Source organism: Phlebotomus papatasi, chromosome 3 (assembly GCF_024763615.1).
Source record: "Phlebotomus papatasi isolate M1 chromosome 3, Ppap_2.1, whole genome shotgun sequence".
NCBI lineage: Eukaryota > Metazoa > Arthropoda > Insecta > Diptera > Psychodidae > Phlebotomus > Phlebotomus papatasi.
In genome coordinates, this window is record NC_077224.1 from 28,967,403 (window position 1) to 28,994,889 (window position 27,487).

At 31.2% G+C, this 27,487-nt stretch overlaps 1 protein-coding gene across 1 annotated transcript in view; it reads left to right on the forward strand.

The window, feature by feature from the left end:
• The first annotated feature begins 1,556 nt into the window (after positions 1 to 1,556).
• Positions 1,557 to 27,487, forward strand: part of LOC129807467 (sushi, von Willebrand factor type A, EGF and pentraxin domain-containing protein 1) — an 80,018-nt gene continuing 54,087 nt past the window's right edge. Inside the window, exons 1-4 of the mRNA XM_055856758.1 lie at positions 1,557 to 1,731; positions 15,101 to 15,173; positions 20,084 to 20,105; positions 24,340 to 24,421. Of these exons, the coding sequence (XP_055712733.1) occupies positions 15,108 to 15,173; positions 20,084 to 20,105; positions 24,340 to 24,421 (170 nt within the window). The 5' untranslated portion in view covers positions 1,557 to 1,731; positions 15,101 to 15,107. The remainder of the gene's footprint in view (positions 1,732 to 15,100; positions 15,174 to 20,083; positions 20,106 to 24,339; positions 24,422 to 27,487) is intronic.

Genomic DNA, 27,487 nt, shown 5'->3' on the forward strand with positions numbered 1-27,487 from the left:
TAGAAAATATTAAATTTATTTTGTTGGTATTATTTTATACATAAATTACAATTTTCGGCGTATTTTCTACCAAAATTGTCTTGTGAAATGAGTAATCAAGAAATCAACGTCTGACTTCTTAAAGTTTTTAAATTAATATTTTAGAAAATATAGTTTAAATGTTGTAGGTAGGGGAAAGTGCCCAGGTTTCGTACGATTTCAAGCTTTGTAATGACTAAATTTTTTCCTATGTTTCTCAATAAATGTGACTTAACACATTTATATTTTAAGAACTAGAGGAAAGTGCACAGTTTTTAAAATACATTATGGACACACATTTATTCAGAAAAAACATAGAAAAATTTAGTCATTACGAAGCTTGGGATCGTACGAAGCATGGGCACTTTCCTCTACTTTCATATTTAAGTATTTGAGTTAAACAAAATTTATTATGTTGAAAAAATTTGAGATAATATGCTGCCTTTTAGTCTTTGTGACCCACGTTATCCCTTAATTCACATTAATTTATTGTTGATTTTTTAAAATTGTGGTCTCATTCATAGTATAAAATAACTTATAACGTTTTTCTTGATTCACTGAAGCCAGTTTCAGGTGTGTCATCAATCAATGAGCAATCTTTCTTGGGAGAAATCAAAAGACATCAACGACTGATTAGGTGACGAACCCCTAAAAGATCATACAGAGTTTCACGTAAAGGAGAGATTACCTGCGAGAATTCTCAATAAATGGGATAAATCTCAATGAATCTGATGATAAAAAGTGATAGAGTAAAGAATTATCTCTTGCCCCCTTCAGAGGAATTTCGATTATGGGTGCTTATAGAGCCCAACCACAAGAGAATTAATTCACAAAATTATTGAAATTCCTTTCGCTATTCCCCATGGGTGAGTGTGAGTAAGTTTAATATCGTATTCTTCTCACTCTTTTGAAATGGCTTCTTGTGTGATATTTTACCTGTTCCACGCCCGTATGTGGATTTTATATGATTGAGTTTGAAAAAAAAAATTGTGGCACACGATAGAGTGTTGGGGAAAATGGCGAAAAAGTATGTATAATGCAGTGCCTGTATCTGTGACTGAACTTCAAACCATCAATTGCTTGCAATATCCAGCCAAAGAGAAACACACCTTCTTGTACCTTCGTCGCCGTGAATTCCTCTTTAGCGGATTCCCTGTCTCCAGCCCCACTGTCGGATTACACTTGGTGGACAAAGTGATGTCGATGATGGAAGTTACTCAGTGGTATTTGTGCTTCTCGCATTCGCTCTCTTTCTGTGGTCTATAGGTGAAAAATGCAAGAACACTCTTATGATAGTGTTGAATTCAAAATTAAACCGGTTTCTTCGCCTTCCTCCATGGATTTCTTGTACAATCTCCCACCACCACTGACTGCAGAACAGGGTAAGGAGAATTTCCTTGGTATATCGCGCTATTTTCTCAAGAATGACTCATAATCATAAACCTTAGAAAAAAATATCCTTCGAGTACAGGTAAGACACATATATGATACGTATATACAATATCCTACAATTCCTTCTTCGACCTTTCTGTAGGACTTTGTGTTCCCAAGAAAAGGAATAGAAGACAATATGGGAATATTCTCACTCAGAGTTTCCCAAGTAAAGAACACGAAGGAAGACGCCCTCTAATATATTCCCACAACGAAGGATTAAAACTCAGCAGGTTTCCGGATTCACCTTGTGGCATCTCAGTTTCTCCTTCTACACAACAGGTAAGAAGTTTAAAAAGTTTCTATATGTGTGTTGAATATAATACGCGGGATATACATAGTGCTTCTCTTTCCTATACCTTTGCTGGAGAGGTAAAAAGTCAAGAGGCACTACTCCTGTGTATTGTAGAATCTATTCGAGCAAGTCTCAAAGTTATACTACTATTACAAATGAAATGGTGTAAAAAAAAAGAGATTGCATAAGAAATACTTTTCTTATTGTACTATTTAATTTATTTGTGATATAAAAGTATATTCATTGCTATTTTAACGTATTAAGAGAAAATCATAGATTTACTTTTTAACTAGAACTTCGATATTCTGAAATTTAAAAAAAAATCACGTGCGATTGTACAAGGAGAGAAAAATTTAAAGTATCATACTAAACTGAGAGAAATCCGAAAAAGTTAAAATAACATTCCGGAAATGTTAATTTTACTCTGCAGTATTGATCCTAAATCGGTGTAAATATTACCCTTTCTAGGTGTATTGGGGGTTAAAGTTACCCTTCTTCATGTTAATTTTACCCTTAAAAAGGTGTAAAATTAACATTAAAAAATGTTGATATATTTTTACACCTAAAAAGTGTTGAAATTATGGGGAAAAAAGTTAATCGCACCCTCTTTTTTTCTCAGTGTAAGAATCCCAAATAGCACTGCATGACATAAACACGACATTAAGTGATGAAAACATCGTTTGAGCGTTTTTAATGCTGTACGTCAACAAAATCACAAAAATGTTGCAAATTTGACAGCTATCAAATTGGATGTAAGTTGAATGTCGAAGTATTAACGTTACGATGACTATTAAAATTAACTCGTGTTGCACGAGCACTAGAATGAGATCAAAAGAGTCCTCATTGAATATTGTGATGCAGAGGAATATTTTTTTCCTTAAAATTTGTTTATATTATATATTTTGTGACAATTTTATACCTTCATCAGGAAATATTACTCCTGCAAGAAAATAGTTTAAAAAAAATTTGAAGAGACAGGGTTAAAAGGAGGTAATTTAGAAACCTTTCTAATTAAGTATTTTGAGATTTTCTCACGGTTTGATATGGATAAAGAGCAAAAGAAGACTACGAAGAAGTGCAAATCTTATTCGAAAGCACTTCTCCAAGCCTCCTTTCTTTTGCCTATCAAAAACAATGTGAAAATCTCAAAATTTTGAATTAAAATGGATTCTGAATTACCCCATTTTACTCCATAGAAAAAAGTCACAGGGGCACTCAATGGGTCAAGTGGTAGAGTACTCGCTCTATGATGCAATTGTTCTGGGCACGAATTCCCTTTAGGTCACCAGGCGCTTTTCTGGCATTAAAGGTGTTCGAATTGCACTGGAAATGAGGTTGACAACCTCATCCCTGAATGAGAAAAAAATAATAATCCAAGTTCTGAACTCTTCTTGCGGGACGGGCTTAGTTCCTATATGGAATGTTGAATATTGCTATCTAAAACAATGGAGAAATCTCAAAACTTTGAATTAAATTAGATTCTAAATTACCCTACTTTACAGAAAAAAAATACAGGATTTCATATAATTATGCTAGGTTTTTGTGAAATACTAACAGGATAGGGGAGATCGGTGCAGATTAGCCAGTAAATGAAATGTTTCATTGCTTTCAATTCGTGAAAAACATACTTTTTTTTTCGTGGAATTGACAATGACTTTGACGCCCGAATCTCGATGGACATTTTTGGATGACATTTTGCCCCATATTCCCGATTAAGAGAGAGCCTACAGTAATTAATATAATATATCGCCAAAGATTATGCTTAGCACAATATCGCCAATAATACCAACATTCTTCTTCAGATCTTGACGATTCCCCTCTTTCTATCCTATGACTTTCAAGGGCCTCAGACATAACTAAAACATTACGTCAGACTTACTGAAATTTATGTCGAGAGTAACTGGTTTTTGCTACTTGGGATGTATTTAAAATAATACTAGTAGTACGCATATTTCTGTGTAAAGATCGAGTAGAGAAAAAAAATCATTTACATGATTTAAGGAAGACAGTCTTTAGAAAACTTCAAGCCATTGTCTTTTTCTGGTTGGCCAAATATTTATTTTCAATTTACTTCAGAACAATTTGAACAATTGAAAACATAGGCGCGAAAATATAGAATCTCAATTAATATAATAAAGTTGGTAAAGAGTGAAGAGACAAACTCTTTTCATTAAATTCAATATAAGATAAGATTATTATGTTCTGTCCCTTTTAGTCTTATAATTTTGTATTTTTTCTCATGTGATTGGCCCATAAGAAACTATCGGCTTATAAAATTTAACTTTTCTCCATATACACATCCACAAGAATATCCCCAACTTTTCCCGTGATCTCTAACACAATCTCAGGTGAATACGTCCGCCAGCTACAGTCCGCAACTGAGCGGCCGCTTCGGTTTAGTGAGTGTTTAACCGTTGCCTCGAACGAAAGGTTGTTTCGCGTGCTCTTAACGCCAGTGGTCTAACAAAAAAAGAAAAAAGAATCTGGTGGTTCAATATCTTGACGGTTGTTTTTGGGTGATGGAGTGTGTGCAGAGTGTGTTCCACTTTTCTCAATAAGTGATCGTGAGTTAATGAATTCCTCACACTATTGGATATATCAAAGAACATTTAACTGTTAAGCAAGACGTAAGATTTTTTTTTTCAAGTATCCTTGGTCTTACTGTATTTCAGGAGTTTAACACTGAATTCTTTTCTCAGTATTAGTGTTCTTTTTAGGATGCTTCTTGTGCTTGATTCTTAATAAACTCTGTTGGTTGAAAAGGAGAAGTGAAAGAATGATGATGAAAAATAGTGTGTGAGAATTTATCTGTTACCTGGATGGGCAAAGATGGGAAAATTGAGAAGAAGGAAAAAAACGGAGAATCAAGTTGTAGTTGTGGATGGATCTTCCCGTTTGTATCTTCCATGGGTGTCTTGTCGTCATCATCGACCACATTCCATCTTGTTGGCTTTCTCAAATTTTACCTTACGCGTCTCATTTCTTACCTACTTTGCCAAGATATTGCTGCAACAGATCAAGATTCAGAAGTGTATGTGTTGATGATGAAAAATTGCAGCAATTTTCTCGTTGCTTTTGGGGTCTCTTTCCCTTTAACTGAATTTATATGGAAAATCTTAGTTAATTGCATTTTTCTTTAACAAATTCATCATGTCAGTGTCTATAAGTGTAGGAATAGAATTTCATAATTTGCCAAATCCTCCGCAATTTGAGAAGAGAAAATATGTTAAGTATATTTTCTCTAAAGACATACCTACACAATTGGCCTGAAGAGGAGTCACTTGGGATAACAAAATGCCCGTAAAAGAATTGAATGTGCAGAGAACGATTACAAAATTATTACTCTCCAATGTTGCCTGAATTGTTACATTGAATTCTCTTTATTCTTCTTCATCTTCTCATTCTTCCCCCACATGTAATGAAATATAATTGTAGCCTACATCCAACACACATTCAATTGGATTTATTAACTTACAAGTTCATCGTGCCAGCAGTCTTTTAAAAACTCTCATACTCCATACCTTTTGACTTGTTTCACTCTGGAAATTCTTTTGTTATTCTGGTTTTCTTCTTCTTGGTGTCTCAATTCTTTTCCACAGCAGAGCTCCAAAGCAATGAATTTCAAATGATCTTACACTTCTTTCATTATCCTCTCATTCTCTTCATAGGCCACAAATTCGATTAGTGGGAATTTACTTTAACTTTTCTGCTCGTTTTTCCCTCATTCTCTTCATTTAATATTTCATATTATTGTAGAAAAAGCCATTGAATGGTGTTGAATGGAGAGGAGACAAGAAAAGAGCGAAAAAAAAGAACCCAGCAAAAGAGTAAAGTTGCTCACGAGGAAATTGTGCAAATAACGGTCTCCGGGGCGTAATAGTTGTTTATTAATGAAGGCAAAGAAAGAGATAATGCAATGCGTAAGTTGAAATGCAAAAATTTCATATACTTGTCGACTCTAGAGGCTTTTCTGCCTTCGTGGCGGTTTTTTTTGGCATCGTTCTGTGACAAAAATAGTCCGCGAAACGAAAGACTTCAACACTCATAGCTTTTTTTAGGCGACAAACCCGATAAGTGCTTGAACTTTTTTTTGAATATCATCCATGATGAACCTTGAGTGCAATTTCTGTTGTCACTCTACACTCGAAATTGGAGTGAAAATTTAAATATCATTTTCTCAAGACAATTTCGTGGCATTGAGAAGACTTCTTTGAGTTTTTGCTTAATGTTCTCACCTTAAACTGGCCTACAAAAATGTTGGGACAATTTTTCATGGATTTCTGTTTAAATCATAAATTTATATGATTTGATTTACTTTTAAGATTATAACATTGTTATACAGTGCAACTCTAATATTGCAAACAAATTCAAATCAGCACCATAGACATTATTGAATTCTTTTACCGTTTAGGAGCAGTCCAAAAAATTTCACTTTTGTCATTAAATGTCTCTAACACAAGAAGCAATAAAAAATGTCTTTTTAAAGAAAATTTTCCCTATCGTTGTTGTCAGAAACGTCAATTTTTTTTTAAATGCAATTTTTCATAAAAATTGCTTCTATTGTATAGGCACCATAAGAATGTCACACCAAAAACCCCGTTTTATATAAATACTATTCATGGATATATCCAAGAAGACTCTTCATCTCAAAAAGCTTAAAAATAATATTCGTAATTCAATATAATAAGAGAAATATTTGGACTATTGGACTTGAAAAACTCCAGTAGTGTAAATAACAGCCTTTTACACTATACTCAAGTATTTACACTATCCGAATCGCACTATATACAAGTGAAACACAGTTTTGGATGGGAAAGAGTAGGTAAAAAAAATTGTAAAGATTATTGACTCAAGGAGTGAAGGGCAACCAAATACCAGAAGTCTATATTTCTTTCCGTATGGTCCCTAAGTCGATTACAGGCTAATGGAAAATGGATAAATACTGAAATATGTTTTTTTTCCAAATTCTTAGTTCCATTTTTTTCTAAAATACGATCCATTCAGGTAGGAGAAATATAAATCCATTGACTATAGAGCTATATATTCTTAGAGTTCACAGTAACTTGAAACCTTTAAAATTAAATCTCAAGGAGTTACGTGGGTCTCATATATTAAAAATATAGCACATTTTCTTTACATCTATTCTCGACAGAATTTTTTTTTAATTCGAGCTCTTAAGTATAGAAAAGCACAACATTTCAACTATATTTTCTGAAATTTTCATTTCAATATTTTAAAAATTCAGCCATTAGAACCTGATTTTTGGAGACAGTTCAAAATAAAAATCCGATAGACAAGATTTCTCAGAGTGTATTTGTCTAACGTCAAAAAATTTAAATATTTCCTGTTAGTATGAGTTAAACTTGTACTTGTACGTAGAAATTTGTTACACTGAGAAAAAAAGGGGCTGCGATTACCTTTTTTTTCTCGTAACTTTAACACTTTTTAGGTGTAAAAATATATCAACATTTTTTAATGTTAATTTTACACCTTTTTAAGTGTGAAATTAACAAGAAAAAAGGTAGCTTTAACCCATAATACACCTAAAAGCATAATATTTATACCAATTTCGGATCAATAATGCAGGGTAAAATTAACATTTCCGGAATGCTATTTTAACTTTTTCGGATTTCTCTCAGTGTATCTTCATCGCCGCTATTCTACAAGACAAAACGGGGTGTAAAATTTTGGCAAAAAAATCTAAATTTCTTTTAAAAAAATGTACCGTTCAAGTACCAGTTTAACTTATCAGCTAACAGTAAATATTATGTTTTTTGACGTCAGATAAATATACTCTGATATGTCTTGTCTATGGAGAAGTATGTATATATTTTCTAAAAATGTATTCAATAATTAGGTCACACCTTTTGAATTTTGAAGATTTTTTGAATGAAAATTTCAGAAAATGTAGTTTAAATATTGCACTTTAAATGCTTATGAGCTTATATAAATAAAAACATTTTTTTTATAATTAAAAAAAAAATGTGTTTTCCAGTCTTTTTGACCCACGTAACCACGTAGATGTTATTAATAATAACAATAATAAAAATAATGCTGGCACAACATTTCATATACGGGAACTAGGATTTTCCGCAAGGAGAGTTCGGCATACAATTCGAATTCGAATACCTTTCATTCCTGTTGACCTATAGGGTATTCGAAGCCGGGACATTTGCATTACAGAGCGAGTACTCTATCGCTAGACCCAAACCCCTGACAAATTGACTTTTATATATATATATATATATATATATATATATATATATATATATATATATATATATATATATATATAGAACTATTCGATTAACTTTTTTTCGTCATAACTAACACTTTTTAGGTGTAAAAATATATTAACATTTTTTAATGTTAATTTTACACCTTTTTAAGGATAAAATTAACTTGAAAAAGGGTTAATTTAACCCCTAAGATACCTTAAAAGGGTAATATTTACACCGATTTCGGATCAATAATGCAGGGTAAAATTAACATTTCCCGAATGTTATTTTAACTTTTTCGGATTTCTCTCAGTCAGTGGATGGAAAATGTATTTAAATGGAAATCTAGTACTTATTATTTACCCCTCCATGCAGTACCTGATCTTATAATACGAAAGAACTTCTCTTTTTTTTCTATGAATTTAAGTGGAAGCATAAGAAGGTGGTTTGTCAGGGGCTTAAATAGACCTATTGAGTGTCCTATTAACTTTATTGACTGTTGCCATTTTTTTTTATTAAAACAATATTTCAGTAGAATTAATACGTCTAAGCATAAGTTATATTCAAAGCTATTTTTTCACACAATTCATATAATTTCAATTTTGTATTATAATTCCGTTCATCTGTTTTTTTTTAATTAAAAAATCATTTATCAATTTGGTTTCTATATTTTTGTACTGAGGTGTGTGTTCCAGTTGAGATGATTTAATAGAAGAATAGAAGAAAATCATGAGCGCGGTAATTGTTTAGAGGAGCATCTTCTCACTCAAGAGACTTTACGTATAAATATAGTATTTTGGTTGTGGTGATGTATCTGGCCAATTAGAGTGACTTTCTTGCTGAGCAAGGTACTCTGAGCTCTGGAGTATATAGAAGAAGTTGAAGAGTTAAGAGACTCAAGAGAGTGTTTAACTGTAAATGTAGTGTCTTGATATACTTTTTGGAATTATTAGGTTTTATTTTAATACCGAGAGGATAACGCTTCTTAAATTAATTGGTGAGACTTTGAACAGAGAGTATATTGCATACCTCAAACTGTGGCAATGGCTTAAGCTATCTCAACTCTAAATTCCTTCTTTTTTTTCTTCCTAATAATTATTCCTAGCAATTTAAACGAGTTTAGCACGTTTCAAACACTGAATTGCACTCAATTGGTTAATCAAGTTTAGTTAGTTCTGTATTTGACACATTATTGTTGATGCAATTTACCACCTTTATTCGCAATTTCCTCTCTATATAAAATGTCCAATATCGTGTCACTTGATTTCCTCACGCTTGAGGTAGAAATTGTTCAAAAGAGTAAGAGAGAGAAATCATGAGGAAAATTTGCGGTGAATTGAAAATGTCTTTCACTTCAATTCTTACAAGAAATTTCTAACGGAAACTCTCCCCAAGTGTTTTCATTTTCCCTGCAAATGCCATGAATTCCTCATTAGACGACACATGAGCCATCAGTCTCCGATGTGACTTGGGAATTGGCCAGTTTACCACGATGAAGGAATTTAAATGAGTAGATATTTCTACAGTCTTTCACTAAATCTGCGAAACTTTCGTTCCAGGTGTTAAAGATTTTAGGCAGGTACTTCTTGGTATTCCAAAAAAAAGGCAGATTTATCACTTTAGAGTGTGTGAAAATCCATGCGAAAGGTTTTTAAAAAGTTCCAAAACTTATTTTTCCCCCTCAACGTCTTTTGTATCTGTGGGAGACCCTCATAAAATATCTATTAGTTTGTTCTCTCCTTTGGTGCGAAAATACTATTTCGTCACCGTTTGTGAAGAAAAGTTCACACAATTTCCTCAAGACAATAAAATACATCGCTAAAGAAAAATAAACGCACTTTTGGGGGAGTCAAAAAAAAAAACAAATTAAATTTATTCCTTATAGAAATTGATGGTATATACAATAAATGAAAAAAATGCTCTATTGTGGCCCAATTATTTTTGGCATAACTCTTTTGCATTTTTAATTAATTAATTACGTAAAGAAAGAAATGCCAAAGATTAAAAGTAAAAGAGCATATGTAAACAAACTTTTTAGGATGAAATAGATGACACAGAAAAGTGAAATTCGGACTCTCAATAGCTTTTTTTTTATGAATCGAAATCTTGAACATCTAACGATATAGTTATTAGAACGATGAAATAAAATTTCATATTTTATGTGAATTTAGACAATTACTGAATATTTTTTGAGGTCACCTTAACTAGTAGTTATAATGTTTTATTTAAAATGGAGAGATTTTTTTTATGAAAAACGAATCCATGAGGAGCGAAAATTCGATGCGGTCTAAAAAATTTTCTTTATTGTTGATCTTATATTTAAATGAAATCTTCTGTGAGTGATTTGTTGGTCAAATCAATGTGGTTTGGTGATGTGAATAGCCATTTGGACCAAACAAGAAGATTTAATTAGAAAATAATTGATGAATGATGTAATGAACCTAAAGACTTTTGATGAGCGCCAATTCTAAATATACAAAATGACTAGATACATTCAGTATTCAACACACTTTGTGAGATTTCTTGGCTGTTATTTATTTGCACCTATCGTGAATGGAATAACATTTGATTTTATATGAGATTAAGATTTAAAATTTGAGCAATGCTGGTTTATTCGCTCCGACTTTAAAATAGGCGAAATCTTTGGAGAAAATTTGGATGAGCACAATTGTAATCATCATCCACATTATACTTACTCTAAACTAATATAATATTATTTTACAGCAAGTCAAAATTTAAATGCCTGTTTTAGTTGAGAAACACTTTTTTAACATATATAAGCGATGTTAAAGACTGAGGAGACCTAATTATACTTATCAGAAATATTTAGGGGAGACTGGGGTCAAAAGTCACAAAACGGATATTTTATTTTTTTTACAAGCTACTCGAGCGCTTCAAAAATTTCTAATTAGCGCAGTTTTATAGGAAATATACCGCTCTACAACTTTGTAAATGTAATTTTCCTCTATTTTGTAAGGAAATACGTTTATCGAGCCAATTTCTAAAAGGTAATTTTGTGACTATTCTCAAAAATGCTGGGGCAAATAGTACCAGACATTGGGTATTATCATATTTTGATTCGCTTCATTACAGGCTTCCGCGTAAATTTGAAAAAAATACCTAGAGGACATATTTTCATAGAAAATTTATTAATCTACACCTTTGTAAAACACCGTTTTCTCTGCGAAAAAAGTGAGAAAACAAGAAAAGCGCTTTTCAAGCTACAGTAGACTCTCTCTCAATCGGGAATATGGGGCGAAATGTCATCCGGTTTAGCGATAGAATTGAGTGTCAAAGCCTTTTTAAATTCCACAAAAAGGGCTCAATTATAAAGAATCACGATAAAATAGGAAGAACTACAGCGAATTTGAGCGAATTAGCTTCATAATTAAGCGTGAAAATTGTCCCCAAAATTTGACGCCCGATTGAAAAAGAGCCGATTGAGTGAGAGTCTACTGTATTTTGGAAAAAAACCCAAATATTGCAAATCGTTTGACCAATGCAAACAACAAGCGGCGAGACATGATAATGACGTTTCTTTTCGCCGTGAGACATCAGAAATTGCTTCGTTTTTTTGTTACTTTTGCTCTATACCTTTTGTTACTTTTTACCCCAAGTGGCCATTTTTAATAAAAGGATTTCTGGAGAAAAGAACTTTTGTGAAATTCTAAAATAGATAGCGGATTCGTATTCAAAAAATGCAAATTATTTAGAAAATATTCACCATTGCATCAATTTTGGAAAATAATTAGGTAATAATTGTTATCTTCTGCAAGGAAAATATTTCAAAAATAGGGCTAAAAATTCGATATTTTTTATTTTCTAAATTCCTTGTTCGAATTCTAAGAAACTTACGACATTGAAGAAGGTCTATGGAGGCTATCTATAGAAAAAAAAATTGAGTCGCTATCTTTTTTACCTTGGAAGATATTGAATTTTGAATTTTTCGATTTCTGACTTTTTGCCCCAGTCTCCTCTACAGATTTCAATTTTTGCGCTTAATACTCAAAAATGGTGCTTTTCTTGCATATTTAACTGTTTTGGTATGGATAGAAGAGTCGATTATATCATCCATAAAACTTGTGTCATATCAAATTAAACAAATTTTATGATTAAAATCAAAATTATTGGATAAGTTTTACGTTATGCTAAATTACTCCAGTAGCATTTAAAAAAAAAAGTCACTTTAGAAGTAAAAAAAAAATATCAATAAAAAATTTGTAAATGATGTAAATATTCATCATTCCTAATCTAATTCAGTAGAAGTACAACATAATTGTTATACTAGTAATTCCTTTATTAATCAAATAAAAGGTTTATAATTTTATGAATTTTAAGATTGTTCTGTCACAACAATATTCATTTAAATATAAAAGAATATGCAAATTCAAATCTATTTCTTGAATAAAAAAGTAATTCAAGATATATACATTAGAAATATATTGCTAAAAGGAAAATTTCTTCAGTAAAAAAATATGAATTTTACTCCCAAAGCGATGTTACTCTTAGAGGAAATCTTTTTCACACTTTTACTTTGATAAGTTTCTTAAACAGATGTTCTTTCGTTAGAAATTCGAAAAAATATGTAAAATTGGAAAATATATATCATTGTTTTAACAAATTCAAAAGGAGTGGCAAAGACTCTCAGATTTTGCGAAGTGCTTGAGTTCGTGACTCTAGATGTTATATTCTCAAAAGTACCTTCACATCATTTACCTACATTATTAAAAATTCTAGATTTGTTCAATTCATGAAAAAAAGGATTGCAGTCGTGCTTTTTCCGTGAAATATTTCTTATGGAGACCAAGGCTTATCGCGGCCAATATGATGGCAGCGACCCATCTCTGTGCCCCCATTCGAACACTTTCAGGCCATCTTACCGACTGACTGACAGTGTCTCCTGTTGGCCTATCCCCCAGATCTACACCGCCTGTAAAAGGGCTTGCTTGGAGCGAGAGGCGAGATATATGAATTTCCCGCGAACATGGAAGGGAATCCACAGCCAAGCTCTATTTCGCTATCACGTGGAAAATCGCGACTACAATATTTCACAGAGTTTTTCCTACTGGACAATTTCTTCTTAAGTTTTCTGGTTTACAACCGATTTTAACTGATTTATAAGCTTTCTATAGCTTCTATAGCCTTTTAAGCTCTTGATCTTGAAAATAATTATTAGGAATGATTTTTCGTTATTTTCGTATATGTCCGTATATGGACGAAATGTACGGTTCCCCGAAGGTCCCAGCTCTCTATCTTTAATTGTTTAAGCTCTAGGCTTGGTAACGTCCGGAAGGACGGACAAACAGCGTGATGTCATTACTCAGAAATTGTCCGAAATGCGAAGATGTGTTGAGAAAAATGCTTCTTGGGGTGGAAATTATGGGGGTGTAAAAATTAAGGGATTATACATATTACTTTCTCTGTAGAGTTCGAGCAGTAAAAAATACAGTTTGTCGCATTTAAAGTCTATAAACATTATTTTAGTAAGGAAATATTTACTGGGGTAATTTCATTTTGCAGGTCATAAATAGTATGTTTCCAGGCTTTTATTTTATTTTAAAACTAAAATCTAAAATCTATTCATAAACCTCATGAACCTTTTACAAAATTTACATTAATATTTATAAGATTAAAAATTTTATTACTTAACCCTTTATTTTTTAATCACCCGTGACCCCAAAAATGAATTTTTTGATGTTGAATTGCTTTTACCGTTGTAGAAATTAAAATATCATAAGGATAAGGATCGTTTTTCTTTTGGTGAAACCAAAATTGTAAAATTATATATTAATTGCTACATAGTTGGTCGTTGTTGCTGACATGATTAAGTAAACTAATTTTTAAGAATTTAAAAAAAGAAAATTGATTCTCCTTCTGAAGCAAGGAATATTTCTAATCAGTTTATCACCTACGCAAAACTCTAAAATATGGTTAAGAGAAAAAGAAAAGAAAAACATTAGAGAAAATATTGTATTTTCCAGTCTTTTTGACCCACGTAACCTCTTAACAACAAAAGAAAAATTAGAAGTTATGAAACTATCCGGGATTTGTTGATTTCAATTGATCCAAATTGATACAATATTTTCTGGCCAATTTGATTTTTTTTTGTTGACAAAACTACTAATTCTTCGATAAAAATTTTTATTCAATTTTTCTTTGATGTTTTCTATACGCCGTAGATACGAGTAACTGCCACCCTAGTATTCGTAAGCAGTTATTTAATTGTAGCGTAGCATTTGAATATGGTCTTTACCGATTCTATATACCATCTCCGATCGGTAAAGACCTAAAGTGCTAGAATCAAAGAAAAGCTCGCCAATAGCTGTGCGGCAAAGTCACCCGCATCTGCAATATGTCTTCAATGTAAAAGTCTACCGGAATTGACTAAGTTTACCTAAATATCTTACTAATGGACTGCGTATCTTCCTGAAGACCAAGAATAGTGGTCGATCTTGTCTATTGGAAAATACATAAAAAGTAACAGTCCATTGATTGCTGGGTATTGTTCTTTTTCCAAGTGGGGTATGGTAGTGTAGAACAGTGGTAATACCTTGTAGTTTGACTTGTATCTCATGAGAAATTAGTATGTGGGACACAAAGACACAATTTCAAATTTATACTGCAGTATTGCAGATGCAAATGGAAAGCTGCAGCCAGCTACTTCCAGTGTGACCACACAATATCCACCGTGGCAAAAGAGTACTTATTGCAAAATAATTCAAGTTTCTTGATTACAAATATGCACCTCCCCAAAGAATCAATTTAGTTTATAGACGAGAAATTTCCTCTGGTAAGATCGTTGACTTGTTTTGATTTTTCCATTGCAACTCTCGTCTTGGGTGCTTTATGGCCCAATGAACAGCAAATCCCCCAGTCAAATGCTCTGGGAGACTTTCGTTTTTCATTGACAAACTAACGCGGGAGTCTGCAACAGTCACTCCATTGTTTGGCTTGCCTGTCGATTGATTTTCCTTCATGTGTGAATTTCTTCCCCTTCTATTTCGTATATACTTAGGCAAACACTTTACTTCAGTAAATATTTTAATCGTGTCCTAAAGAAGTGTTTTAGCAAAAATTTACATATAATCAAATTGTAGAACATGATGTTGAGCTCTTTTTTCTTTCATTTCTATTTCAGAAACACCATGAGGTCGTTCTCGGCAGCCATTGCAATTTGGCTGACCGTTTTTATTTCTTCAGCACTGTCACAGGTAAGAAAGACCTTCATCATCCACATAATAATAGTAAATATCATGTAGATTATTATTAAATATGACTGAATTCTTAAAATATTCTACACAATTGCTTTTAAAACAAGGTCATTACAAAGGGGCTTTTGTGGTGATTTAAAATATTGCATTTTTACTTTTTTTTTTGTCTTTGAGACGAAACTTTTCTTTCTAATTTAAGCGCATTTGCAAATTCATTTTATACAAATTTTATTTTACGCGCAATTAAATATAGCCTTTTTGACTGATTTGCTTTTCACGGAGAAATTTCTCATTTTTTAATTTGTTCATGCATTTAAGACTCTATTTTGAGCATTATTGTTTTCTCTTTCTACGTACACATATGTACTTGAAAAAGATAAGGAAATAAACTTTTAATAGTGTACATTTTCACTTCATTTTCAGGCAAATTTTTCAAGTGGTATACTTGTTTAACAATCAGGATAAACTCTTAACACTATGTACCAATTAGTTTATTGATCTTTTAACGCTAAATAAAATTGAAAAACATCACACAACATTTTTTACAAATGAACAATTTTATTAATACACATTAATTGCTAGGTTATAAATATTGCGGATTTTATTATCCATTACTATTAACATTTTGGAGATTTTCTAATTATGATATATTTCAAATTAGTTTTCTCTATTTTTATCATTATTATGAAAAGTTAGTCTAAGTGTTTATATAAAAACATCTTACGCGTTGGAAGCAATTTTTCTCAAAAATTTATTTATTTTTTTTCTTGGAAATTTCCTGCAGTGCTTTAAGGCTTCTACACATTGGCAGCAATTTTCATCAAAAATTGCTTTCTTGAAGGAAATTACATGCAGTGCTATAGGCACAACCGTCAAAATTCTGTCAAAAATGCAATTTTTGACGAAAATTTCTTCCAATGTGTAGAGGCCATTAGGTGGAACCGCCAAAATTCTTTCAAAAATTCAATTTTTGACGAAAATTCCTCCCAATCCGAAGAGGTCTTGAGTGAAAGATATATAACTGCAGTTTTCTTAACCTTTAAATTCTCTATATAGATCATCCTTTCAATTCTAAGGAAAAATCCTTAAGCCTAAAATCGTTATATTGGGTTTTAAAAGGTGATTTGTATTTTCCAATGAAGATCTTTCATTTTAAATTCTTAAATTTGTTTTAAACTTTAAATTTAAACTAAAATATAACAATAAGGGAACTGAAATGGAAATTTTAAGCTCGTTTAAGGTTTCTTCAATTTAAAATGCTTGAGATTATCTTCTAAACCTGTAAATTCAGAAAATTTCGAGGCAAGATTGGAATAGGTTAAGCGCCATTCGCCTTAAGTTTATGTTCTAGGCAAACTTACAGCTTAAGCTGAGAGACGGGTTAGTGAGAAACCTTATACCGGCATCAGACCTAAGGCTTAGCCATATGGCTTAACTTCTCCAATTTCTTCTTAATCAAGATTTTTTGGAAAATTATCACTTGAGATTGACCAAAAAAAAAATGAAATGGGTTGCTATTTTGAATTTCGAGACCATGGTAATGAAAAATAAATACAATACAATACAATAACCACTGGGAACTGGGCTAAACCTTAGGTCTGAAGCCGGCCTTAGGTACCTCGGCTTAAATCTTAGGTTTGTCCTCCACATTACAAACGTTACGGCGTTATCACACTTGCACATTAAAATTTTAATGTGATTCACATTAATTGCCGCTTGTGAGCGTCCAAATATGTTATTTGTATCTTTGAGTCACTTCATATTTGGGGTTTTTCTATTTATTGATAAAGAAGTGGACTTGGCCTGCAAAAATAAGATTAAATTTACCTAAAGCATAAATATTTTTCACATTAAAAAATTAAAGAGAAAATCGCATTAATTTTTCGCATTAATGCTATAAATCAATTTATATCAAATTTTGCGTGCCAAGTCTACCTTTTTATCAACAAATAGATCAAATTTTGAATATAATATGATTCAAACACACAAATTACACATTTGGACTCTCACCAGAGACAATTAATGTGAATCATATTAAAATTTTAATGTGCAAGTGTGATAACACAGTTAGTCTCAGAAACTTCCTCAGAAACATTCTTTATCTCGGAAAATTATATATTTACAATTCCTTTAAACGATCTCTGATTTATAAGAAAAGAAATTGACAATATTTAAGATTCAATATGTCTATACAAAGGGGTTAAATAGATAGAGATATCGATTTTGGATCTTCAAATACACAATCCCCTACAAATGAAATGTAATGATGAAAAATTTCTCTTGCATTGTATGTTTTCTCGGAAAACATCTTGTACCAAGTCTGATTAACATTAGAGTTATATAAAAATGTATGCCATTGAGTGAGTACACATGTAAATAGGGAAGTTACATAATTCCATAGATTGACCAGAGATTATTCAAGGCGAAAGTATTATTTCAATTATTGAACCTTATACTAAAATGCAATATGATTTTAATGGAGCTTTCGTGTTTGAAGAAGAAAATTATTCAAGGCAAGATGACAGATAACCAAAAATTGTAAATTCAAAACCAATATTAATAATGATACATTTGCAAATTTTAAGTATTTTTAGTTCATGTTCAAAGTGGTCTTTCATTGTAGAAAAGGTTATATTTGTTTGGAATTCACAAAAATGTATCCAAAATTTTTTTTCAATTATTCTTTCAGACCTTGATTGTGTCAATAAAATTTATATGAACAAAAATCTGCATATTTCACAGAATTGATGCCTCCATATAAAACTTGTGGGTTAATGTGATGCGAACTCTCCCATGTATTTTTTTTATGTCTCATCATACGTCTCATATAAAAAATATTTATAGCTCTACACAATATGACTCACAGATGAACCGCAAATGAATGCAACTAAGTTTACCTGTAAATCTTAATCGCCAATTCTATAAATATGCTGGAATTTATTCAGAAATTTTTATTTTTCATTACAATTTCTTCAAAGTGCAATAAGTTTTGGTAATATGTCTATACAAAGGGGTTAAATAGATAGAGATATCGATTTTGGATCTTCAAATACACAATCCCCTACAAATGAAATGTAATGATGAAAAATTTCTCTTGCATTGTATGTTTTCTCGGAAAACATCTTGTACCAAGTCTGATTAACATTAGAGTTATATAAAAATGTATGCCATTGAGTGAGTACACATGTAAATAGGGAAGTTACATAATTCCATAGATTGACCAGAGATTATTCAAGGCGAAAGTATTATTTCAATTATTGAACCTTATACTAAAATGCAATATGATTTTAATGGAGCTTTCGTGTTTGAAGAAGAAAATTATTCAAGGCAAGATGACAGATAACCAAAAATTGTAAATTCAAAACCAATATTAATAATGATACATTTGCAAATTTTAAGTATTTTTAGTTCATGTTCAAAGTGGTCTTTCATTGTAGAAAAGGTTATATTTGTTTGGAATTCACAAAAATGTATCCAAAATTTTTTTTCAATTATTAGTCTGGCTATTTGTAAAATTTTGTTGTAAGGCGAAAGTAATAAGACAAAATAGAATAATGGTCTTTTCACATTGATCCAGGATGAATGGGACACCGATGCCCCAAAAATAAAAACTAATTTTTCGGACTATTTAAAGGACAAAATAACTTTTAGTCTAAAAATTGTTTTGTATTTTTGGAACACCGCTGTCTCACTCGTCCTTAAAGGATATTAAAAGCAGTTTTCGTAAAAAATGCCTTTTTAATTTTGACGTTCCCGCTTGCAATAATAGGGTTTTCTTTAAAAAAAAAAGCGTTTTTTTTTTGCAAAAATCATTCTCAGTGTGTAAAGATCTTAAGTTAAAAGGGACCTTGTCCTATTTTATTCTGTGGTGGATTGTAAAGTAATTCGTTGTGACATGTTTTTTTTTTAATTTGTATAAGTAATATGGGATTTAGAAAAAAAGTAAAAGGCAAAGTTATAGGTATGTTTCAAACACTGAGAGAAATCCGAAAAAGTTAAAATAACATTCCGGAAATGTTTATTGTACCCTGCAGTATTGATCCGAAAACGGTGTAAATATTACTCTTTTTAGGTGTATTATGGGTTAAAGTTACCCTTCTTCATGTTACTTTTACCCTTAAAAAGGTGTAAAATTAACATTAAAAAATGTTGATATATTTTTACACCCAAAAAGTGTTAAAATTATGACGAAAAAAGTTAATCACAGCCTCTTTTTACTTTATATTAAAGCACCCGTTAGTATATCAGCATTGGTTATAATTTCATACGTTGTTCACAATGCCTAAAAAATAGTCCATTTGTATAAAAATCAAAAAATTACAGCAATAGACTTTTTATCTTTTGTCAATTAAAGAAAAGTCTATTTTTTTTTAAATCGTGATATATTCTATTGTCTTTAAAACGTCGGAAGACATTTTTCAAAGTAGAGACACCCATTTAAAAAGAACTAGCTATTACACAAAGGTTTTACAGGATTATTGTTGTAATGGCAAACAAAGCGAGTCATTTTTGTTTACATATCTTTATATTATTACACAAATAATAATGTAATGTGTTAAATGTGAACAAATGCACTTTTTTACACATCCAATTTTACAAAAAATCCATTACAATTAATTAATCACAATTGAAGTATATTTTTTTTGTAATTATTATTTAAAAGTCTTTATTTTATTTGAAAAGATTTGAACCAATTTTTTTTTTTCATTGTATACATAAACAAGTACGGAATATTCATAATTTGTGAATCTGTTAAGAAGAATACTTTTTATATGAAATACCAAATTAGAGCTAAAATAAGAAATTTTTACGATACGATGATAAATAAATATTTATAGAAAAAAAATCAATTTTATTTAATAGATCATAATTTATTTCTAATGCTATTTGTTCTTTTCTTTTTATTCCAGGATATATTTTCATGTACAAATGGTGAGTCAAATTCTTCTATTTATATTAGAGTCGTTTACATTTAAAATTGGCTGAATACATTGAATATTCACGAAAGAAAATCATATAAAAGTGATGTCACACATTCCTCAACTTGTTCTACCACTCTTTAACCCAACTCCAGCAACTTTGACTGAGTTTGTGTGATGAAGGAAGAAATAATATGCAGTAAAGAAATGCTAAGAAAACAAATCACCATGAACATTTTCTGTTTTAGTGGAAAGAGGAAATTAATTCTTCCTGGTGAATGTATAAAGACATTAATTATGACCATTTGATTAATATGATTTTTTTTATCTCAATGTTTTTTTTCGGTGGTATTTGTGGACTTTTCATTTCTTAAATACCATCTGAGTTGGTTGACATGTGAAAAATTCAATATTGCAACTATATCTTGTTTATTTTAACAATGTGATTATGATTCTGGTGACTCTCTCTCACGCTTTCGAAAGATCAAACACTAAAATTTTCATATTTGTTTTTGCTTAAAGAAAAATCCATGTTTTTATTCATACTTCTTGCTAAATGAGAAAAAAAATATTATGACACCTCCAGACAGACAAATATAAAATGCTAAAATTCGAATGTACTGTGATTTCATCGAGTTAATTTTCATCTTTTACTATAATCTTTTTGTTATGTAAGGCGAGAGACATTTTGAGGAGATATATTCACTCACAAAAATTCACATTGACACAACAATTAAATAAAACTTGTATTATGGTGTTTTTTCTTTAATAAGAATTAAGAAAATTTCAGTCTTTTTATTAGCATTCTCTTGATTGAATTTGTGCAAATTTATATTTGGTATTCAAGATATTAAATATAAATTCTTGTTTAATTAAGGCTCGAATTTGTTGTGGAATTAGAAGTCAAGTTTCCAGAACAAACAGATGCTTATCCATAAATTGACGATGTTACCGGGAAATCCAAATTTTACATAATAATCTTTCATTTTTGACGAAACAGTTGATTTGCCAAAAATAATCTCTACTTTCGTGGCTATTCATGAGGTGCTAAATGAAAAAGTCAAGGTTCTAGTTCCGGACTTTAAGCACCTGAAAGAGAGAGACCTAGGAAAAATTTGAGTATATTGAGTGGATTGAGTGCGACAAATGTATTCAAGGGGCATTTCAGTGAGAAAAATTTATTCCTTTAATTTTTCTAGTAAAGACGAAATGATTTAAATATCACAGTGCTCGCCTTATGATGCAAATTTCCCGGGTTCAGAAACCATTTAAAACAGATTTTGAAAAATCACAAAATTGTTAATCATATCATAAACTGAAAATTTCATATGATTTTTCGAAATCTAGTTTAGGTACGAATTTTAGAATTTTGCAAGATGTCCATATGTGCATAACGTCCACAAGTGATGACTTCATTCTATAAGAAAATAATAATAGTAGGGTGAAGTGGGGCACCTTTGAAATTGGGATTTTTCTCCTATGTTTTAGTGAAACTGAGCCATATCATAATGTAATTTAGCTTCGCATTCTGGTTGTGCAGCTAAATTATATCACGATGAGGCGCAATTTTATTTAAAAATAGGTGAAAATCCTAATTTCAAAGGTGCCCCACTCCCCCAACATATCAAGAAACCACATTTGTATGAGAGCCAGTATTCTATATTAAATATTGTTACATTATATTGCTTAATATTTTGCTTTGATATTAATAGAGGGTACAGCAGTATTCAATTCAAATATACTTATTATTATTGAGATAATATTCTAAATACTTTCACAAAATTCTACTAAAACTAAAAATATTAAGAATGTTCGAAAATAGGTATTCAGAATTTGCTACTGAAATGCCTCTAGAATGCAGCAAAAAATGATTAAATATGTGTAGGATTTTACAATACAACTTTACAAGCATCGTAATCTTCATTATGACTTTTTTCGCGACTTTTTGATGATCGAACACAATTTAAAGAAATAAAAGACTTATTGTACCGTTAAACATACTGAGTATATAAGTCAATAACCACCTAAAAAAAGTATTCGAAGAAAAAGAGAATTGTGAACACAGTAATGTTAAATTACTAGATCTATATATTACATTACTAATGTAAATAAAAAATGTGAGAAAATAAATATAAGAACTATTTCATTCCATTATTCTACATTTGAGAAATGTTTCTTATATTAAAATTGAATTTAAACTTTTATTAAGGGGTTACGTGGATCAAAAAGATTAAAAAACAACATGTTTTCTCAAAGCTTTATTTGACATTATTAAAATTTGTTTAATTCAAGCTATTATTTTCATTTATAAATTTTAAAAACTCAGCCTCTGGAACCTGAATTTCGGAGACATTAAAAAACTTACTTTCCGCTAGACAAGATTGCTCTGAGTAGATTAATTTGAAAGCAAAAAAAACTAAATATTTCCTATAATGAGACGAGTTAAACTAGTCCCTGAATGAAGGATTTTTGAAAATAGGAAAACTGAATTCTTGGGAATATTTTATACAAAAAATCACCATTTTCTATAAGTATTTTACTCCACGTTTTGTCTTGTAGAGTAAGTTGTGATCAAGTAAATAAAAAACCCTTCATCCCAGGACTAAGTTTAACTCATTTTCTAACAGGATATATTTAGTTTTTCGATTTCTAATGAATCTATTCTAAGTAAATGTTGTAGCCGCGGAAAATAAGTTTTTAGAAAAAGCTCTACAAAAATCAGGTACTAAGGGCTGATTTTTTAAAATGTTTAAATAAAAACTTCAGAAATCATAGTTTAAATGTTGTTAGGGTGGAAACATTACTTGTGGCCTTTTTCTTTACTTGTGCTCTCCTCGCATAAAACACCATAATGTCAGAAAATGATAAAAAAAAATCTCAAAATTAAAAATAATTTATGTCTTATGATAACACATCACATTTTTTTTGGTTTTCGGAATGATTTTCTAACAAAAATTGGGATGAGACCATAAGTAAAGACAAGCCACAAATAATGCCGCAATTCTATTAATTGTGAAGTATTAAGATATCAAATTCTTAGATAAATTTTCGAAGCATGTACTGCCAAATTTTGGAATGCTTTTTAAAAACATAACGGTTTGAGAAAGCTTTTGAGCTTGAATTAATTTTTTTTACAATGTTGAAAAAACTTAACAAAACATGCTGTTTTTTTATTTTATTTTTTTTCTCTGACCCACGTAACCCCTTAAATTAAATATTTTATAATATGTTGAAGCTAAGTATTTTTTGTACCATAAATATTTTTGCGCTTGTCACTGAAACTGAAACCATTAACTTAAAGCATGTCTATGTCTATACAATCCAAAAAATGATAGAATTCAAAACTTAAGTTTTATTAGGTTTTTTTTGGTATTTTTTTGCAATTGTATTACAGTAGAGCCTTCTAAATTCGAACGCTCGGGGGGTATTTTTGACATTTCTGACCTCCCAAATTCGAACGAATTTTTCAAAACTAACGAAATTTATGTTAGATGAAAATGTACTTTGACTCAAATCCCGTACTTTCTCACACGTCTTAGTGGTAACATACTTCTTTTCATTTTATACGATCATAATGCATATAAACATTCAGGAAGATAAATATGATTTTCATTAAGAATACGATTATTTTTAACATAACCCCACAATTGACATTTTGAATCCAAACGTCGTCGTTCGAATTTTAGAGATTCAGATTTGAGAGACTCTACTGTAAGTATTTTATGAAGTATAGTATTATTTAATTTTTTTTTTGGAAATCTTTGATATCTATAATAAATTCATAGTAATGAAAGTCACAGAAATATTTTAATAACCCTAAAATTCAAAGTACAAAAAAAAACCTCTTTATATTGTCAGTTTTTGATCATAATTTACAAATAAGCTATTTTAAAATTTACTAAATCTGAATGAGATGTATAGTTTTATGTGTAATTAAATTATTTGTAAGTTACACGTAATAAATCTGTATATATACAGATGTATTTTAACATCATGCTTATGAGCTAAGATTTAGCTGTATATTAATGTTGATTCATAGCGAAAAATAGTAATTGAGTGTACAAGAGATGGCAAATACGAGTTGAATGATGCTGAAAATGCCACTGAAATTTATTCATAAATAAGTGAGAGGAATGTGTAGATTTTTTTTCTCGTCTGCCACACGACTACATAAATTTCTCAATTTGATATTTCTCAATATTCAATTGGGTTTATTTCTAAGAAATCATTTTATTGATTTTTCACAGGATGGGAACTTAGAGGATTGTACTGTTATAAATACTTCAACATAAAACACTCATGGGAGAAGGCAGCAGAGCTCTGTCGAAGGTAAATGCTAATTTAGTATTCTTATGGATTATATTTAAATTTTAGTCTTCTAAATGGTAATCAGATGAAGTCCCTATGGAGAAATTCATAAAAGAGAGCTCGAAATTGTGTTCAATAGTCTGATGATATTCAATCCCGCGGAACATTAAGTCATCCTTATCATCATTAATAATTTATTTAATGAGATGCCCCATCATCAATTCCATAGTCATTAGGCCAGAAGAAGTGTGTTATTTTATTGGGCAATCGCATGATTTTATCAATCATTGCGTCTTACGACTGAATTGATGTGCAATGCATAATTTTCTATTTGACGACTTTGATTTTAGGTTTGCGCTAAAACTCTGCAAATTATCGACAATATGGTACATTTAATATTTTTTTTCACGGCAACACCTGCTATTCAATAGAATAACATAAAACGCGATGGTGAAAAATGATGTTAGCTTTTACAAGAGAGGTTACCTACAATTTTCACACTATTTTATATAATCTTTGTTTGAACAGAAATATTTGTTGAGTATTGTTTGATTGAGGAATCCAAAATTAATTTTATTTTTTAGCTGATCGTTGATAAAGCTTTTATTTCAAAATTTGTGGTTGTTAATTTTTGTAAAGTATATTTTTTCAATTAATTTACGATGTTTTACAACTATTTAAAAGAAAGTGCATTAAACTAGCCGTTTAATAGTTTCACTGAACCTTATTTTTCCTTATTTTTTATATCTTTCAAAGGTGCTTGACTAAGAGAAAGGAATAACAAAATTTCCGTTCACGCAATGATCAATGCAATCAATTAATTTATCTTCAGTCATTTTGATAAAATTAAAAAAAAATAGGAATGCCGATGTTCAGATCAAACAAAAAATAATAAAATAAACAATGTGACTTACCTCTCACGTGATTTAGAATGTGTATTACGTACCCTCGAGAGTCCCAAGAAATAATGGTGGACATATAATTTTTTTTTGAATAAAATATTATTGAAATTAATGATTTTATAAAAGTTTAGCAATATTGTAAACATTCTTCTTTTAAGTTTTTATTTATTTTTTGATGAAAAATATTGTGATTGGCTTTACGAATAATTTTCTCCCGTAAATAATTTTATTATCAATGATGCTTTCTTCTTGCATTATGTGCAATGGGGATATGAAGACGGATACTCTTCCTAAGAAAAATGCTCAGCACATGTTTATATTAAAATAATAACTACAATACAACTTTTCTTATTCCTTATAAAATATTTTATATTAAAAACCGCGTGAGGTGTGATCTTATTAGGTGAGATTCTTAACAATCTCACCTACTATAATCCTAACAAAATTTCATGTCGTCCGATCGCGCTCAAACTTGGCCAAAATGTGTTTCGCTACTTCCTGATCACGAATATATGGGGGGCTAAGTTACGTTCCCGGCCGGCCGGCCGGCCGGCCGTCCGGCCGCTCTTTGGAGCTTAATAGCTCCTAAACTAAAAAAGATATCGACTTGCGGTTTTCGGCAAAGGTTAAATATCGTATGAAAATTGCAACTTGGTGCATTGACCCCCCACCCCCCACCCCTCCTTCCGCCATTTTGAAGACCCCCCTTTTTTTGTTTTCTCAATAGCTCCGCCCCTATGGCATCGATCGGGCTCAAATTTTAGTATGTTATAGCTGGGCCTTAGAGCTTTCCATCAATACCAAACTTAAGGTCCCCCGACCCCCTGACCCGAGCTATAAGGGTCCAAAAAAATTTTCTTAAAATGGCCATAACTCCGGTTCTAATTGTCAGAATTTAAAAAGTGAGGGCTTTTTGGAAAGCTCTCGTGAAATGCCACTTCCCCTTCTAACATCGCAAGTTCATAAAACCACCGCTAGGGGCGCTTTTTTTAAAAAGAAAATTTTTAAATCTTAAAAGTTAAATAACTCAAAAATTCCTTATGCAATCGGGCTGAAATTTTAGTATGTTGTAGCCGTTAATTATACCTATCAAACAAAAAAAAACCTTAAGTCGATCCATAACCCCTGACCCGAGCTATAAGGGGTCAAAGTTCGAACATTGACCGGCCTCTATCTCCGGTTCTAATTAACATAGCGACATAAATTTTACCTTTTTGGTTTCGTCTCGATGAGCACTTTCAGATGGAAGTTCAAAAAGTCACCACAGGTGGCGCTGTGATAGCGTCAAAATTCATAGAAATTCAAAGTCACTTTTCTCACAAACGGCATTGTGCAAGTTAATGAAATTTTAGTATGTTGTAGTCCAGTCTAGGACGTTTCCAAAATGGTGCGTATGTGCGCTGTGGTTTCAATAGAACCGGAGATATGAGGGGTCAAAGTTCACGAAATTCAAAAAATCATATCTCCGGTTCTATGTGACCGATTTTGATGAATGAGGGCTTAAAGGAAAGATCTCACCAAATGCTACAACTTTCTAAAATATTTGAACTTCGTGGGACCAACACCAGGGGCGCCACAGTCAAAAAACCAATTTCAATATCACATAACCTCAATTATCTCGACTGTCGCTGAACCGATTTTGATGATTACTTCGACATAATTGTAGAGAACATTTGTCTCTACATTTCGTCCATACATCATTTTCCACTCAGACTACGCTATCACTCCGATTTTGCCGTTTAAGTGTGAAAAAATTGATTTTTCCCATAATAACGCTTTGAAATCACTCAGATGCCAATTTGACTGCCTCTACTCCACCAAGACACTTAAAATAGGGGTTTAAATGAAAAGTCCCGCAAAATACAACAATTCTTTGATATAGTTGAAGTTCAACAAATGACTACTTGGGGAACTCTGTATGAAAAACGAGTTAAGAAACAAAAAACCTCGCTTATCTTGGCTTCTGAGTAATCGATGAGATCATGTTCTATGAGAAAATTATAGAGAACATTCTGGTCTACATTTCACCCATATATCACTTTTCTGTCAGTTCATCCAAATCCTTGATATTTTGGTTTAAATACAAAATTTGTATAATTTCACGAATTTTATTCAAGATAACTGAATGGCGTCTCCCAACTTCAGCTCCAAATCGAATTTGCATGCACTCCGAGTTAGCTCACGT